The sequence below is a fragment of the Theropithecus gelada genome, chromosome 9 (genome assembly GCF_003255815.1).
Source record: "Theropithecus gelada isolate Dixy chromosome 9, Tgel_1.0, whole genome shotgun sequence".
NCBI lineage: Eukaryota > Metazoa > Chordata > Mammalia > Primates > Cercopithecidae > Theropithecus > Theropithecus gelada.
In genome coordinates this window covers 5,409,993-5,428,502 of record NC_037677.1, presented here as the reverse complement: position 1 = coordinate 5,428,502, position 18,510 = coordinate 5,409,993, and the positions used below count along the sequence as shown (strand labels likewise).

Here is an 18,510-nt window from a genome sequence, read left to right as displayed (position 1 = left end):
AGCAGGGAGAGAGGCCATGAATACACCTGATCCCTTTACAGTGGATGCTTGGGGGCTGCCATAACAAAGCACCACAGACCAGATGCTTCAACCACAGAAAGGTCTTGTCTGCAGTCCTGGAGGCTGGAAGTCCAAAGTCGAGGTGCTGGCAGGGTTGGTTCCTTCCAGAGGACTGTGGGGAGGGGCTGTTCCAGGCCTCTCTCCTGGGCCTGTGGACGCTGTCTTCTCCCTGTGTCTTCACACTGTCTTCTCACTGGGCATGTGTGTCCACGTGTCCCACTCTGACAAGGTTATATTGGCTGAAGGCCCACTCTCATGACCTTGTTTTAGCTTGATTATCCCTGTAAAGACTCTATCTCCAAATAAGGTCATGTTCTGAGGTCCTGGTGGGGAGGACTTCAACATATGAGGTTTTGGAGGTGGGGGGACACAATTCAACCATAATAGGGTCATGTGGCTTTTTCTGACTGCCCATCATCTGCACCCCAAGATGTGAGCTTGGGTGAGAAGCTGAGAAGCCGACACCACCCAGCTGCTCTGCAATAATGAATGGCGAAGGTTTGTGCAGCACTTTGGCTGCAGACAGATGCACCTGTGCGGGGCAGGGAGCAGACTGGGATCTCAAAGATGTGCCCACTGCAGGATTCCCTCTTGTTTTCTGGGACTGCACAGACCCCAGCACCTGCACGGGGTCCAGTGGTGGGCCAGAGGGGCAGTGAGACGTCATGTTTCATGTGGCAAGTGGGCAGTCCACCAGCACTCCCTCTACAGATGCCCACACCCAGACACGATGGGTCCTGTGGCTCCTGGATGTTCCTGGCATCGATCAATGCCTTTTCTTTTCTCTAGGTCCTCTCTGCCCAGACAAATCTTGCCTGACAGCTCTTTCCCACTTCCAAGCCTTTGCCACCAAGGTCTGTCCAGCACTCACCGCCTCTGTGAGCTCAGCGCCTCTCGGTCTCAGGCTCCTTGCTCTGGGAACTCCTCTCTGGCACAGTGGGAAGGGTGCAAGCTTTGGGGCTGGTTGGACCCAGGGTCAAACCGTGATACACTAGATATACTGCCTTGGAGAAGTTATTCAAAGTCTCAAAGTCTTAATCTTTTCTTCTCTGAAACAGGCTAAAACAAGCTACTGCACTGACTTGTTCAGAGGATTAAAGGAGCAATGAAATGCAAGACAGATGCCTCCCAACAGTGTGCCCCAGTGAGGGCTGAGCTTCTATCGTGGGGGGCCTTCAGACCAGAGTCTTCAGGTATGCAGTGAGCTATAGGCAAGACTGGTTTGTTTAGTGATGACGGGAGATGAACTTCACCATGGGCCAGCACGGCCACCTGTGGTCAGTCTTCAGGAAGTCACTCCCTGGATGTTCAGCTCCCCAAGGTGTGCAGGGCCACCCAGTTGGCTCTCCGAGGCCTAGGCCCACCTGATGTTCAACCTTCAGATGTTCATCTCCTTATGTGCTAAGAGCCTGGCTCTTTTTCCCTCCCAGGTAGTTCTGCACACACTGCAAAGACATGAAAGACCTAAAGAAGGTGTTTACGGGACTGTGTGTGGTTCCTTCTGTTATTGTTCCAATAGGTACTTTCTCCTCTGATTATGGAAACCCTGCCATTGTTATGGAAACCCTGCCATTGTTTCTAGGCCTGTTTCAAGCTTCTCACTTCCCTGCACTTTGAGGAAGGTGCTTGTCCCAACCAGTACTCAGCACCCAGCCTTGTCCCTGTTAGAAAGGGCTCAGAGGAGGCCTTTCCCAGGCACTTCCCTTTCTTGCCCAGTCCAGACTCCGATCTGAGAACCTGTTGCTATGGAAACGACTACCAGAAAAGCAAGATGGTGAGGAGGTTGACACATGGTTTGGGGCCAGACCTTTCTCAGAGGTGGTTTTGGTTTTTGTCTTACTTTATGTACCTTTGTTTTTGGTGGAGAAACACAACTCATATTCCCCATTGCTACCATTCTCCATGGAGCAGTCTCGCCCCATGCACGAGTTTTGATACTACATTTCTGTAGCGGAAGCCATGGGTCATTTTTAGCTGGCTGGTTCTGGGAGCCTTTGAACAGGCCCTTGGAATCTTTGAGGATAAACAGGAGCCGGCAGGGCTGGGCTGCATTTGATTTAAAATTGGAAACACGGGAGTCAGCGGCGAGCTTTATATAGTCTGGGAGTGCAGGAGCCCCAAGTCCTGATTTATGAGGGAGCTCAGTGAAAGCACATGGAAGCCAAGGTAATATTTATAAATTCCTTTCCCCGAGGATGGCTGGAATGTTGTTTTGAGCTGCAGTCAGATTGCACCTTTTTGGGGGTTGAGGGCAGGTTGTTTAAATCCGGTTATTCAATGACTGAAAGGAAAGGGAGATGCCAGTTGGGCAACTGCCTCTAAGTCCCTGCGGCAGAAGAACCCAGGGCGGAAGAAAGCTCCACCCGCAGGGCTGGGTTCCTCTGGGGAGCCCTGTATGCCCTTTTGGGTGGCTTCTTCCTCCTGCTCCGGCCCCCAGGCCTCCCCTTGCCCATGTCCAACAGGCAAGCACCCATCCCTGGCAGCTGGAATGACCACATTTTACCAACACAAAAGTTCACCTTGACATCTGGGTTTGGGGCAGGCTCTTTGGAAGTGCTGACCAGGGTGGGAAAAAAGAAGGGAAAATAATATAAAGGGAGATGGGGAGGAAGCTAAAGACAGGCCCAAGTGTGCCCCCAGGTAGACCTGGAATCTGAGGCTGTTGTGTGAGAGGACGCAGTCACTGCCATGGGTAAATTGGGTAGAGTAGCTGATGCCATGCCGTGGAGGTCAGCAATGCTAGCGTGGTGAGAGACGCATCCACACTGTGGGTTTGGGGTCCACTGGTGAGGGCAGGGAATTCCCTGGGCGTCACATCCCTTGAGGCAGAAGGGGCAGTGCCAGAGAGCATTGTCAGGGCTGTGTCCCCCTCTGGCCTGGCCTTCCTTACCCCAACACAGAAGGTTGGGAGGAGGCGGAGCCATGCGGCAGCAGGCAACACTCCCTGTGGTGAGGGCAGTGACCCAGTTTCAAGGAGAAGGGATGACAGAAGATGTTACTGAACAATCATATTCAAGGCCGGGCACAGTGGCTCATGCCTGTAATCCCAGCACTTTGGGAGGCCAAGGCAGGAGAATCACTTCAGGCCAGGAGTGGGGGCAAGACTGGGCAACATAGAGACCACCCCCCTGCAATTTTTTGTTTTTTAATTAGTGGGTCATGGTGGCACGCGTCAGTCCCGGCTACTCTAGGGGTTGAGGTAGGATGATCAGATGAGCTCGGGAGGTCGAGATGGGACCATCACTTGAGCTTGGGAGGTTGAGGCTGCAGTGAGCTGTGATTGCACCACTGCACTCCAGCCTGGGCGACAGAGCAAGATCCTATCTCAAAAACAAAACAAAACAAAACAAAACTGTTGAACACCAAAGGAGAGGGGTTTGCCACAAGACCCACTTTGACCTTGCTGCCTTGGGCTTCTGTCTGTATAAAGAAGACACCTCCATTTACTACTCTGCTTCTGAGGACTCCTCCTCAGAGAGGATCTGGGGCTGCCAGCTCTAAGCTGAGAGTAGGTAGGACCTTTCTACCACCCAAGCCAGCGCCTGCCTGAGCACAAAGAGCTCTTGATGAAAGGCTCCCAGCACCTGCAAAATCCAGGCCCAGGTGGCTCCAGAATGACTGGTGTGTGGAGTTGCAAAAAGATCTGCCCTGGCGGAATTGCTGGGAGGCTGGGAGGAAAACAAATAAAGACACTGGCGTGCCCTCCTAGCCCAGGCATTGGCAGCACCTAGGTCCCAACCCTTGTAAGAGCTTCCTCAAGCCTGCACCTGCAAGAGAGGGCTTCGATGTCAAATCTCAGCCATGTGTATGACAGTGACTACAAAGATGCCCTGTGCAGGGAGACCTCGGCTTCTCTCCTTCCTGCAGAATTTGGGAGACATTCTACAAAAGGTGCTCAGGCCTGATGTCCTGTTCCTTTTGGCCGGTGGTCAGTAGCCATGTGGGGGCTTCTTCCTGCCCCTCCTGCTCACAGCCCCCACCCCCTGGGGAGCTGCTGCCCAATGACCACTAGACACCCTGTCCAAGGGTTTATGAGGCTTGTTCCCAAATCTTCCCCAGGATGTGTCCAATCAACCCCAGCTCCTGAGAGTGGCAGGGAGGGGTGGGGATTTGCTCAGCAAGCTGAGCCTTAGCTTGCCCTCTACTTCTGTTCCCCCGACAGGAGTACCTGCAGTTACACCTGCCCTGGGCCAGTGCTCACCTGAGACCCCACCATCCAGCATCCCCTCAGGAATCCAGCCCCAGGGCACCTGCTTCTTCCCCTTTCTGCTCTTGTTTTGTTCTCCAGCTATGGAGAGGGGTGGCTGCCCCGGAAAGCCTTGCAGTATTAGAGCAGGAAGGGATCTTTAAGGTGATAGTAATAGTAGCTGTCATTTATGAAGCACCTACTACATGCCGGGTGTGTTAAGAATGTTGCTCTGGCTCCTCACAAGTGCTGGAGGGAGGCACTAGTGTAATCACCATGGTGGGGGCACAGGTTAGTGGTGGGCCTGTAGCTGAGTGGTGGGGGCACAGGCCTGACTGAAATCCCAGCTCTGCCTCTTACCCACTGGCGGGACCCAGGACTGCTTTCTGAATCCCTCTGTGTCTCCACTTCCTTGTTTGTAAGATGAGGAAGGTAATAATAGTGGCTGCCCCACAGGGAGGTGCCAAGTGTCTATGCAGGCCAAGTGCTTGATGGTGCCCTGAGCCCAAGCAGGTGGCACGAGGGTCCTGTCGTCCTGGAGGTCCCAGTGGCACAGTGATGATGGCAAGGCCGGGGCTGGGGCCCAGCTCTGTGTTTTACAAAGGAGGAAACACTGGGTGGTGGTGGGCGGGAGTCGGTGTCAGGGAGAGAGGATGCATCCACCATGGTCTTTTCTGACGAGCTCCGTCTAGGGCCCACCCTGGAAAACACACCTCTCTTTAGAACTGAAGGGATCTCTGGCAGGGCCCCTTCAACCTTCTCTGGGTGTTGCCGGCCGCTTGCGGGGCTAGGGCAGTACTAACACCTCTTCATGGCTCTTACCCTGTGTGTGCCCAGCGTGCCCCCCACCATCTTCTAGTGCCTGGCACTTCACAACCAGGGAGCACTTGCCACAGGGAATAAAAGCAATCAGCAGGTCCCTTCTCAACATAATGGACTCAGGTCTTTCAAGTCCTGATGGACTTTTAACCACTCTTTGCTGCCAGCGTATCCATTTGATTGAGAATATTCAAGATTTCCCTCATCCAGACTTCTCTCTCTCTGAGGCACCGCACCCCACCAAAGGAATTCATTGCATTTTCAAAAAGCACAAAAATGGAGATTCCTGCCTCGTTTCAACCCTGAATGTAACAAGGATCATTTCCATGGGAACCAGAAAAAAGGAAATGAAATAAGAACGAATATCTCGTTTATTTCCCTGCAGTTCCCCTCCCCTGCTCATCCAAGCCTCCCTCCTTCCAGATGAATAGGAACAGGTTACAGCTGACCCGGTTTCACTCCCAGCTTCAGAGGATGAATCACGGTGGGTTGGCCGACAAGGAAAGGGGCAAGCTGGGGCAGCGTGGAAGGCAGTGTTGTTTTCAGGAGGCCTAACCTCTGTGGCCACAGTCCCCATCAGCACCCCTTACCGCAGGCCAAGAGGCCTCCCACCCTCCAGAATGCGACTGCGGAGGGAGCCTCCAGTCCAGGAGCCTCCGGGAATCCTGGCGTGGGCTGAGGGCTGCAGCCGCCCTGGCCTGGGCATTGGGTGCCTGTTAGAGATCTTGCTTGCCGTGCTCTAAGGGGTCAGCCTGTGTCCATCCTGACTGGCCGCAGAGTCAGCGCAACCTGCCCTGGTGCTTGGTCCTAAGGTCAGCTCTGCTTCCCCCGAGTGGGGAGGGTTCCACGGTTTGCTTGGAGCAGGAGAGTTCCATGTCATTCAGATGAGCAGGTGGAAAGGTGGGCAGGAGAGCAGAGAAGAGACGCGGGAAGTGGGATGCAGAGAGGTGGGCGGAATCAACCAGGCCCAGGAAGAAGCCACCGTGCCCTGGGGAGGCAGCGGGGATGGAGGAGGAGGCTAGAGGCCCCGGGTTCTTGCCCTGCGGGCCGAGTGGGCGCCCAGGAGCATGGTGGGCGCCGGCCTCACTTGGACACCAGCACGCGGACAAACTCCTCGTAGTTCACCTGTCCGTCTCCATCCGTGTCCGCGGCCCGGATCATCTCGTCCACCTCCTCGTCGCTCAGCTTCTCCCCCAGCCGGGTCATGACGTGTCGCAGCTCCGCGGCGCTGACGAAGCCGTTGCCGTCCTTGTCGAACACGCGGAAGGCCTCGCGGATCTCCTCCTCGTTGTCCGTGTCCTTCATCTTCCTGGCCATCATGCCCAGGAACTCGGGGAAGTCCACGGTGCCGTTGCCGTCCCGGTCGATCTCGCTCATCATGTCCCGCAGCTCGGCCTCCGTGGGGTTCTGGCCCAGGGAGCGCATGACCGTGCCCAGCTCGCGGGTGGTGATGCAGCCGTCCCCGTCCTTGTCAAACAGGGAGAAGGCCTCCTTGAATTCTGTGATCTGCTCCTCTGTCAGCTGGTCGGCCATGCCAGCGGTGGGGGCGTGGGTGGCAGAAGAGGCCACGGCGGGGTCTCCCTCCCAGTGCCGGAGCCCGGCTGCTGTCCCAGCTCTGGGGTGGCAGGTGGAGATCCGGCGGCCGGCGGGCTGTCTCGCCCTGGCTTGAGTCGCTGGAGCTTAAGAAGCAGCAGAGTCCTCCCCCATCATTGGCAGACGCCCCTGCCCTGCGGTTGCCCGGGCCTGTCCTGTTTAGACAGGAGTCCAGGGCCTGCGAATTGAGCTGACGCCAGCACCTCTGTGCCTGCCTGCACCCGGACCCAGCAGAGCCACAGGGGCCCCGGAATCACACCTGCAGTCAGGGCGTGGTGGGCAAGCTTTGGAGCGATCCACGCTGGACTCCATCCTCCTGAATTCCCCTTTCTCTCCTCCCTCCCGATCTCCCACCTGCCCCCTGTCTCCCTCTCTATTAACTCCAGTGCCCTTTCTTCTCTTGAGTGGAGGGCTTTTTGCGGGATGAAAGGCAGATGGAAGAAACTTCCTTGCCTTTGGTTTCTAAAGCTTTATATAGCACCTGAGGGTTTTTGAAAGGTTTTTCCTTCAGGTAGAAGCAAGGAGTTTTCTTATCTTCAGAATGGACATGAATAGGGAGGGGTTTCCTCCAACCCATTCACTCATCCACCCTTTCACAGATATTTACTGAGTGCCTACTATGTGCAGTGTCACTCTGGAAGCTGGGAACACAGTGGGACCGGCAAGCCACCCCCAGTTCTCGTGAGGTTAACTAGCAAGACAGCTAGTTCGCAGGTAAACTAATCGAGGAATGCCAACAAGGTAACTAGGGATTGTTGATAAATGCTGACGGACATACAAGGTGGTGATGGACAGGACCCCGAGGTCACCTTTCGGCCTGGTCAAGGACAGACCCTCTGCTGAGAAGCAGCCGTCTAGGCTGGAGTGGGCATGGCGGGGCCAAGGGCTGGCAGATGATCAGTGGGGCTGCAGGCCCGTGAGGGAGGGGACAAGGAGGAGAGACAAAGGAGCCCTTGAAGGACTCAGTCAGGAAGTCCCACTTCATCGTCTGGTCCACAGTGCCCCAGGAGCTCCAGGGAGCACGGAGCTGGGGCTGAGGGGAGGGCCTCTCCAGGAGGAGACCCGCCCAGGGGGATGGTGGGGTGTTCACAGCACAGACTCGGCTCCTACTCCCAGGGGGCCTGGGGACATGACCCCCAAAGAGGCAGGAGCAGGCGCTTCACCTGTGGGAATCCAGGAAATCCACACTGGGGGGAGAAGCATGGGGCCCACTCTATTTTTTGCTGGGTGTGTGGGGGTGGGGCAGGGACCTGAATGGGAAAGAAAGTGTCCTTTTGAGGACCTGGACTTGCCGGGGAGAGACTATGGCAGGAGAAGGGCTTGGATATTCATTTTTTTTCTCTCTGGATTTCCTTCCCTTCTCTACTCAGGTAGAGGCAAGTCTGTCCTTCTGGTCTGGAGGGGTCTGTGGTAGGGGGAAAATTGAAGCCACCTGCAAGACACCTTCCTTCCTGCCTGAAGGCGCCCACAAAGCCTGGGTCCTCACCTTCCTTCCTGCCTGAAGGCGCCCACAAAGCCTGGGTCCTCCCCTTCCTGCCTGCCTGAAGGCGCCCACAAAGCCTGGATCCTGAGGGTTTGGGCAGGAGGAAGCAGGAAGGTTGAAGAATCCCTCCATCCCCATGGAATTCTTTCCTTTAGAAGAGAAGTGTGTGGACCCAGAGCAGCAGGGCTCAGGGACATGGCGGCCACAGGCAGTCTTGCCAAAGAGCCCTGGGCCCAGCAGTGGGTGGAGGGAACGAGGTGATGGGCATCTTGGAAGCCACGTGTGTGGGCAACACTTTGGTAACCAGGGCCCACCCTCCCCTTCTTTCCCTGCCCCAGAATGTTCGGCCTTGCCTGAGACCTCACACCCCAACAGCTCTAGGGCAGTGGGGAGTTGGGCTGGCCAGGACTCCCTGGGGTAGGAGAGGGGCTGATAATAAAGTTTACATTTAGAGAGAATAATGAAGCAGCGTCTCCATTTGCAGGCTGGGAGCATACCCTGGGCCCAGGTTACAGCTTTGTCCACAGGGGGCTGTGCAAGTAAGAGCGTGTGCTTTGTTCCTGGGAGTCCCACCCCTCCTCGAATATTCCGGAGAGCTCTTTTGTGGTGGGGAGACCCGGCAAAGGCTAGGCTGCACGCACAGCTTGCTCCAGGTCACCCTGTGAAAAACTCAGCTGGGGATCAAGGTCCGTTTTTCATTTTGGGTTTTCTTGGAGCTAATTCTGGGACATGGGGACCTTCTGTCACCTTCTGAGAGGGGCTTTTGATTGTACACTGGTGCCCGATGCCTGAGTATTAGAATTCACATCCCAAAAGCACTTTAAAAATATTTAAATATCTCCACTCTAGAGCACCCGAATATCCAACAATAGCAGGTGAGTAACAAATACCTGAACTTTCCTCCACACCGTGAAATAACACACACCCTTTAAAATGAGGATGAGGATATAGTGATGGAAAAGTCTCCAAGGCAAATTTTTTAAAAGCAGACAGAAAACTGTATGTGTGATACGATTTCATGTATTAAACATTTGTATATGTTTATTTATATACATTCACAGAAGAAAAGCCCAGATAATCATGTGCCAAACTCTTAATAGTGGATACTTTGGATAATAGGACTATAAGTGCTTTTACTTTTCTTATAAATATAGTATCTTTGCCCATTTAAAAATGCCTTACATTTGCCATATATCATTTCTATTATTAGGGGAAATGACTGAAGATTCAAAAACCATCCCTGACAAAAAATATTCCATACCTTACTAAACTCCCAATATTCTTTCTCTTTCTCTGAGGTTAGGTAATGTGGAGGGCCTGGTAATATGGTCAACTTTATATCTCTCAGAGATATGAGACTGTGGTGATAGCTATTATTATGTATAGAAAAGTAGAATAATTAATAACCAATAAGCACTCCCCCTATTTGACTGCCAGAGTGACAATCTAGTGGGAAAGAGGCTTCTAGGAGGCATTTTTCTTCTACTTTACCTGCCCAGGGACTGGAGGGACATCTTCATGAAGGAATACAGCGGCAGTCACAGGAGGCAGGAGCACCGAGGGACACTGGCATGTGGCCGACACAGTCTCCTGGAGAGCCCGAGACGGTGCCCTGAGACAGTGCCCTGATAGACAAGGACAGGAATACGTTCATACCTCCGGCCCACTTGACCAAGGACCAGGATGAGAGGCCAACAGGTACCTGCTGGTTTCTGGGTCATGGCTCTGTGGCTCAAACATTAGCTTTTACCTAAATGTCTTTCTCAAAAAGGCACATTGAAAGAGGATTTAGTGCCAGGTGCAGTGGCTCACGCCTGTAATCCCACCATTTTGGGAGGCCGAGGCGGGTGGATCACTTGAGGTCAGGAGTTCGATACCAGCCTGGCCAATGTAGTGAAACCGCTACTAAAAGTACAACAATTAGCTGAGCATGGTGGCTGGTGCCTGTAATCCCAGTTACGCAGGAGGCTGAGGCAGGAGAATTGCTTGAATCAGGGAGGTGGAGGTTGCAGTGAGCCAAGATTGTGCAACTGCACTCTAGCCTGGGAGACAGAGCAAGACCCCGTCTCAGAAAAAAAAACCAAAAACAGGCCGGGCACGGTGGCTCAAGCCTGTAATCCCAGCACTTTGGGAGGCCGAGACGGGTGGATCACGAGGTCAGGAGATTGAGACCATCCTGGCTAACATGGTGAAACCCTGTCTCTACTAAAAAAACCAAAAAACTAGCCAGGCGAGGTGGCGGGCGCCTGTAGTCCCAGCTACTCGGGAGGCTGAGGCAGGAGAATGGCGTGAACCCAGGAGGCGGAGCTTGCAGTGAGCTGAGATCCGGCCACTGCACTCCAGCCTGGGCGACAGAGCGAGACTCCATCTCAAAAAAAAAAAGAAAAAAAAAAAAACAAAAACAAACAAACAAACAAAAAACAGGAAAAAAAGAAGACTCAGGATTTTAGACAGCGTTGCTTAGTACACAGTGACTCACAGGACCGCCTCATGATGGGCCAGACTGTTGCAACTCGCTGGTTGGGAAACTGTGACGGAGGGAATGTTTTCTATTTTCTGTTTAACTCTCTCCCTGCAGCCTCTCACCCCAATATAGCAACTCCTTTCCCTACAGAATAGATATTGTTTTGGTCTCAGGATCCATTAAAACATTTAAAAATTATTGGGGACTCCAAAGGGCTCGTGTTGATGTGGGGTGTATATATATATATATCAATATTTACTGTGTTCACAACTAAAACCAATAAATATTTAAATATTTAAGTATATTTTTATATATTTATAACTTAATAGAAATAAACCCATTACTTGTTCACATAAAAACATATTTTTCAGCAATTTTATTACTGGGAACGTACCCAAAGGAATATAAATTGCTTTGTTATAAAGACACATGCACACGTATGTTCATTGTGGCACTATTCATAATAACAGTCATGGAATTAACCTAAAGGCCCATCAATGATAGACTGGATAAAGAAAGTGTGGTACAAATATACCATGGAATACTAGGCAGCCATAAGAAAGAACGAGATCATGTCCTTTGCAGGGACATGGATGGAGCTGGGGGCCATTATTCTTTCAAACTAATGCAGGAACAGAAAACCAGATACTGCCTGTTCTCACTTACAAGTGGGAGTTAAATGATGAAAACACATGGACACACAGAGGGGACCAACACACACTGGGTCTTAGGGTGGAGGGTGGGAGGAGTGAGAGGATCAGGAAAAATGGCTAATGGTACTAGCCAGTAATACTTGGGTGATGAAATAATCTTTACAACAAACTCCCAAGATGCAAGTTTACCTATGCAGCAAACCTGCACTTGTGCCCCTCAACTGAAAATACAAATTAAAGAAAAACAACATTTTTAAATGAAAAATAACTATTTTCCAAGACAAGGAATAGGGAGAAGAGTGGCACTTTACAAAATAGTTTTGCAAATATCTTTTATGCTTGGCTTTCCAGAAGCAAATCCGCATCTACGCTCAATCTGTGGCAAAATGTTTTGGAGCATATGATTATCCAGCCTCATACAGGTATGCAGCTGGGGAAGGAGGGAGCATTCGAATAGTCTTTTCAAAAAATTGTGGATATTCTTCTTTGATATTACATCAACATTTGACAAGTGGTAGTTTCTGAAAGGTGAGTTGCAATGTGGAATCTGAGGCCATATCAGAGACCTTTTCATACCATTAAATGAAAATCCACTGGTCTCTTTTGCCCTTTGAACAGATCTGTTACCCATGCATGGTTTTGTAACGCCATGCATTGGTCACTTGGAAAATACTGGTTCACTGGTTGAACAATTACATACGTAACGGTTAAAAATCACATTCATTAGGTCAGGTGTGGTGGCTCACACCTGTGATCTCAGCACTTTAGGAGGCCGAGGTGGGAGGATTGCTTGAATCCAGGAGTTCAAGACCAGCCTGGGTGACATAGTGAGACCTCGTCTCTACAAAAAATTGAAAAATTAGCTGGGTGTGGTGGTGTGTGCCTGTAGTCCCAGCTACTTGGGAGGCTGAGGTAGGAGGAGGATTGCTTGATTGTGGGAGAGAGATCGAGCCTGCAGTGAGCTGTGATCATGGCATTGAACTCCAGCCTGGGTGACAGAGTGAGACCCTGTCTCAAAAAAAATCACATTCATTAATGTCACCACCAATCTCATTAGAAAACTTCTAGGTACTGGAGAGGCTCAAGTTCACAGTGACAAATACAAAATTTCAAAAATTCCAATTTTCATTCAGAAGCTCAAAAATTTTTAATGGCCAACAAATACCATCAGTTGTTTTCCTTGAGGTGACAGGCTCACTTCATCCATTCTCCAGAAAATGTCTGCCAAATATTAGGTCTGAGTGATCATGGATTGTCCATCAGCTGTTCTTTCCAACAAAAATGATGTTCCATGAAAAAAGCTTACCTTGCTGCTCATTTAATCAATCACACAATGCTTTCCTCATGATAATCATCACATTTCAATATCAGCAGACTATTACAAATGTACAAGTAAGCTTTGAAATTTAATAAAAATAATTCTGCTGCTCCAAGGGTATTTTTAAGTGCAACCAGCTCTTTTGTTTGTTTGTTTATTTAGCGAGACAACGTGGCAGGGGAGAGTGTCATGATGCCTAGCACACAGTTCCTAATTCATGCTAAGGCACTGGTTTTACTCCTGTTGCTTTTGATCTCAGCGCAAATATCAACACAGTGAAAAGGGCAAAAAACGTTGGTATTACTGTGAAAATAGTTTTGACCTCCCAGGCCCTCAGGAAGGGTCTTGGAACACCCTGTTCCCGAGTAGATCCATGGACAGGCTTTGGGAGCCAGGTGCCTGGAGTGCTGGGACTCAGGAGTGTGAACTGGGTGTAGAATTCCCCAGGCTGCAGCCGTCAGGTAAAGACTCTGGAATTGTGGTGGGACGGTGCTGGCCCTGCAGAGAATAGAATTAACGAAGAACCCAATAGATACAGATCGAAGGGACCTGCCCCCCACCCCCGCCTGCCACACACACACCAACTGCAGCTGCTTTCTTTGAAAACTAGAAATCCTAAAGCCAGAAGGCCCAAGGTGATTTGCTTTTCCCCCTGAAGTGGTATTGTAACAGCCTTTGTCAAGAATAATTTGTTAAGTAGCCTTTTAAATGTGCCTCTCCTGCTGGGTGCTATAAAGATATGAAGATTCGCCAATCTGTAGCCATTCCAGTGACCCTGCTGGAATGGGTGTGGCTGAGTGGTTCTGAACTCTCTTTTCCTTGATAAAGCCATCCACCAGCCCTAACATTTGCTCATCAACTTCCTTCCTCCCCAGTGTAATTATTAGCACTTTTATGTAACTGAACCCAGCTTCGGCTGCTCACCACTTGAAAGCTGGACTCAAGAGACAAGGGTTGGCGGGAGGAAAAGCAGGTTTATCTGGAGAGTCAGCAAATAAAGGAGATGGTGGTGAGCTAGTGTTCTAAACCTTTATACCATCTCAAAAATTTCAGGCTGGTCAGGGTTTTTTTTTTTTGTTTTTTTTTTTTTTCATGGGAGTGGGATATGGTAAAGAAGGGAGGATTAGCATCAAGAGGTGATCGAGGACTGCAGATATCTGGGTGCCCCTGTGGGTCCGAGGAGTTTGGAAACTTCTTTGTCCTTGGTGAGGTCACAGGGCACCCGTAAATCTTTAACAAAACATAGTTAATTGTTTATATGCTTTACCTTTAATCTCAGAGTGCGTTTCAAAAACTACATGATTTCTGTGTTTATGTATTATCTCAGTGCTCTAAAATTATCCTAGCATCCATGCAGGAATGGGTAAAGGCCCCTTAAACAAAAATAGAGTTAGTTATGTTAGTTCTTTTACTGTTTCACGGTTACATTTATAATGTCAGACATGGATTTGCTTACTATCCATTGAGCAATTACTATCCTTTGTGTTATGTCTCCATGTCACAGACGATGAATACAAATTAAAGTTGGACAACTAGCAAGTTTAGAACTTGGACTGGGACCTAGATCTTCCAATTCCTACAGCTAGCCTCCCTTTCCATTTTCTCTGTGGTCATCACTAATGCAGTTTTTGACCCTCTTGTCCAGAAGCTGCCAAACAGACAACAGAAGCCAGGACTGGCCCTGCCTTAGATGGCTTTCAGTGCAGGAAAGTATCAAGACAGGCTTCTTCGTAGGGTACGAATCTCTCCACCTTTTCTGCTAAGCACCTCATGCATGCAGCTGCCAATCTAACACCTCCATTTGCATGTTTAATCACCATCTCAGGCTAATGTGATCAAGCAGACTTCTTGGCCTTCATCCCTGCCTCCTCTAGTCTTCTCATCTCTCCCTCTCTTTTTGAGACAGAGTTTGGCTCTGTCGCCCAGGCTGGAGTGCAGGGGCGCCATTTTGGCTCACAGTAACCTCTGCCTCCTGGGCTCAAGCCATCCTCCCAACGCAGCCTCCTGAGTAGCTGGGTCTTCCCATCTCTTTAAAAAACGATTCATTCAATTGTTCAGAACAAAACCGTAGAGTCATATTTAATTCATCCCTTCTTCTTGCACTTCTAAGCCAATCATTCAGCTCTACTTTGAAAATGTTTCTTTACTCATCCACTGCACCAAGCCACCATCACCTCGAGGCAGGAATATTCAATGGCCTCATAAGTGGTCTCCCTATTTATGTTATATTCAATGCATGTCTTTTCTTACTCAAAATTCTAGAAAGACCTCTCCTCACCATCCATGATTGTTTCCCACCTTCCTCGCTGTGATCCCATCGTTGACCACTCAAGACTATGTTCCAGCCTACTTTCTGCTCCTTGAACAACACCCTTAGTGTGATTCCCACTTTTGTGACTTCGCATGAGTCCCCTGTCTGCCTGGACACTCTGCCCTCCTGGACACTCTGCCCCCAACCTTGAAGTGCTGACCCTTCCCTGCCACTCAGTTGAAAGTCAAATTCCATTTCCTTGTGAGGGCGTCCCTGAATACCCACTTTTAATTAACTCTCTGCCTCCTCCCATCACTTCTGTTTTACCCTCTCTTTTGGTTTCTTCCCATCTTAGTTTCACAAGAGCCAGGGCTGTTTCTGACTTCTTTCCCTGTCAGGCCTCCTCAGATAGGACAGGTCCTCTGCCTCACCAACTTCAATCAGTATTTGCTAAGTAAACAGAGCACAAGAGGATCATGTTGTCACCAAAGAGCAGCTCTGCCTCCAATGGCACAAGGATTGTTGGAACCTCATCCTTCCTTCAAGTTCTGGTTCAAAAAATTCCATGCTATCCCTCAAACAGCCTTGCCCAAGTGCCTGTTTTATTTGCCTGTGTTGTCTGTTATTTCTTCCCCACTGTCCTCATTTGCCATGTGGCTCAGTGGCAGCTGGAGACCTCCATGCTGGCCCCTGGGAGCAGCTGCTAAGACTTGGCGCCTCAGGACACCTTGGTACCTGTGGACATCGACCACCAGGCTTCTCCTCTGTTCGTGTCTCTGCAAGAATGAGAACCTGCCCCCATACCATTTGTGTTGTGTGGGCCTCAGGAGGCATGGACTCACACACCCAGCTTCCTGCAAGCCCTCTGGTGCATTTCAGTGTTCACCCCCAGCTGTCTATTACGGCCACCACCCAGGGCCTCTGGTGCAGGCTCCTTAGAGAGAGGCCAGGAAACTGCTGAAGTGGTACGTGCCAGCAAGTCTCAGAGGGAGAGAGGACTTCTCTCCTTAGTAAAGAACCCGTGGAGGTCAGGAAGACAGTCCAGACTCAAAGCCGAATTTGAAAGTTAAGCTGACGGCCCAACTAAGGCAGATTGGAGGAGCCAGGTGGAAAGAGGATGTGGGAGATTCAGGAAAGAGGTGGAAGGAGAAGCCTGGAAGGGTGGCCCCGCTCCTGCAGCATGGCCAGCAGCGCTTCATCAGGACCTCGACCTTCACCCACTGGCAGGAGCGTGTTCCTCACATGACTTGTAGGATCACCATGGAAACACACAAATGGAAGAATTAAAAAATACCTGCTAGGAGCCCCCGCGCTCCCCACAACTCATCACAGAGCAAACTCCTTGGCTACTTCTTTTCTTGGGCTGTCTTTTCATTTGGCCTGTTTGCCTGCCTGGACTTTGGGGTCTTTGTTCCCAGCATCCAAACTTCCTACCAGCGACTTTCCATCATGAGCTCCCTTCCAGTCTTCTGGAAATTGTCAGATGTGCCTGGATTTGTAGGGCCTGCACAAGATATGTTGTCAATCTGGGATTTTTGCAGTTCACACTCCAATGTGCAACAGCAACCAAATGGAGATGGAGGACGTGAAGATGAGCTACCGGAGATGCTGATGAAACGTGTATGAGGACGGCAATGCTATCTGTGTCCTGCCCGTGGAATTGACCAGATACTGCAGCTTCCTTTTGCTTCCCAAGGCCCGAATTGACCTGAAAATTGATATGCTTTGCTCTATACTCCATCTCCCATTGACCATGGGGTGAAAGCACCCTTTCTCAGTCAGCCTCACTGCCTCCCCACAGATGGAGGGATTTCCTGCGGGACCATGGGCCCTGGGCCTTCCTTTCCTACCGTCTCTTGAAAGCCTCCTCCAGATGTGCTGCCTGGCTCAGCTCTTTGGGTGACTTTCGTTCTGTCTCAGGTGACTCATTAAGATTCACACAGGGCTGTGTCCCGGGCTGGGCTGGAGTTGACATTCGGGGAGGAGACCACTGTTCTGGAACAGAGCAGCGATTGGTTTAATTGAAATCTGATAGATCATCATGTGAAAAGCTGGCATGTAAGCATGCTCCCCGAAGCCTGCAGGGCCCTGCGCGGCCTCTTGCCTGGTCATCACATACAGGCGGTCCTCTTGCATGGTTGGGGGCCTCACCTGCACCACGGGCCTCCAAGCCAAACAATGGGATTGTACGGAGACCATCCTGGGCAGGTCCCCACGTCAGGTCTTGCAGTTTGCAGCAGGTAGCCCTGGGCTATCCTGCCATGCAAGAGCTGCCTTCTCAGCACAATGGAGTTCTACGGCTGCCTCGGCTGCAGAGGTCAGATCTGGAGCCTTGCTGAGCACCTCCATGGATGCATTTCACAAAGGGCCGAGTAAGAGGCATTAACGTGGCCTGACAGCAAGTGGGATTAAACCAGGATTAAATGATCAGCCCTAAACCAATGCAGACCAGTAATAGGTCTCATGATAAAAGCAGCCAAATACTAAAAAAAAAAAAAAAAAAATCTATTCTTGGACTTGTTACTTTCCTGGGGAGAGGGTTATTTCTTGTGAAATATGCAGGGATTGGAGCTTTCCCCAGCAGCTCACAGTGAGCTCACTCACTGCCCTGCCTGTGCTGGGGGGTGGTGGGTGGTGAGAGGTGCAAGTGAAGGGCCTGGACAGAGGCAGAGGGAGGAGAGGGGACGGGGAGATGGGGAGGGAGAATGGGGGATTCACTCTGGGAGAGCTTCATTTGTATGATCCACTGACCTTTCAAACCTGATGCTTGATGTTTTGAAAAAAATGACAGAAAATATGGGCCAGGCGCTGTGGCTCACGCCTGTAATCCCAGCACTTTGGGAGGCTAAGGCAGGTGGATCACGAGGTCAGGAGTTCAAGACCAGCTGGCCAACATAGTGAAAGCCTGTTTCTACTAAAAATACAAAAATTAGCCAGGTGTGATGGCCCATCCCTCTAATCCCAGCTACTTGGGAGGCTGAGGCATGAGAATTGCTTGAATCTAGGAGGCAGAGATTGCAGTGAGCCGAGATGGTGCCTCTGCACTCCAGGCGCTGGATGACAGAGCGGGGCTCTGTCTCAAAAAAAAAAAAAAGGAAGTAGGAGGATGTCATTGAGGGGCTTAGCCACATGCTACAGAGCTTTTTATACCAAGATGCATTTGATGATTAGCTAAGTAGGACAATTTGTTACTTTAAGCCTCTACAACCAAAGGGGCAAGATAATTATCTCCCAGAGAACAAGCTGATCTTCCTTGAAGGATAAGGAGTTTCCCAAGCAGCAGGAAGAGCTTCTGTTCCCAATTCCAGCCTTTGAAGTTTATGCTTCAGAAGCAAACCTTAGCATTTAATACAGGAAGGCGTGCACGTGCGTGTGCATGAGTTTGTACCCACACATGTGACTCAAGCATCCCTGTGACAATGGGTTGCCTGCGGGTAAGTGTGGGATGTGTGGAGAAGGTAGGAGGGTTTAGGGCGTGGGCTCAGTACCCTGATGAGAGATTTAAAGCAGGCAAAGGGATTCAGCAAAATGCAGCTCCCATTTCACCATTTCTTCAGACCCTGCCTTAGTTATTTACTGCTGTGGTTTTAAACTCTGCTCTTCGAAACCGTTGAGTTCTGCAGAGATCCTTAGAGAGGTGCGTGGGGGCGAGGGAAGGTGAGGGGCAGGAGCCCAGCCACCTG

At 50.6% G+C, this 18,510-nt stretch overlaps 1 protein-coding gene and 1 long non-coding RNA gene across 2 annotated transcripts; one reads left to right on the top strand and one right to left on the bottom strand.

The window, feature by feature from the left end:
* Positions 1-5,413: 5,413 nt before the first annotated feature.
* CALML3 (calmodulin like 3) lies at positions 5,414-7,665 on the bottom strand. The gene has a single exon (XM_025396957.1). It carries the CDS (start codon positions 6,596-6,598, stop codon positions 6,149-6,151), a length of 450 nt encoding a protein of 149 aa, XP_025252742.1. The 5' UTR covers positions 6,599-7,665; the 3' UTR covers positions 5,414-6,148.
* LOC112631591 lies at positions 5,434-17,314 on the top strand. Its single transcript, XR_003121154.1, has 4 exons — positions 5,434-5,549; positions 7,258-7,372; positions 9,641-9,839; positions 14,081-17,314. It is a non-coding gene; the product is annotated as an uncharacterized LOC112631591 (long non-coding RNA).
* The last annotated feature ends 1,196 nt before the right edge of the window (positions 17,315-18,510 follow it).

Coding starts and splice junctions, on each gene's coding strand:
- CALML3 (XM_025396957.1), bottom strand. CDS start 6,598: ATGGCCGACCAGCTGACAGAGGAGCAGATCACAGAATTCAAGGAGGCC.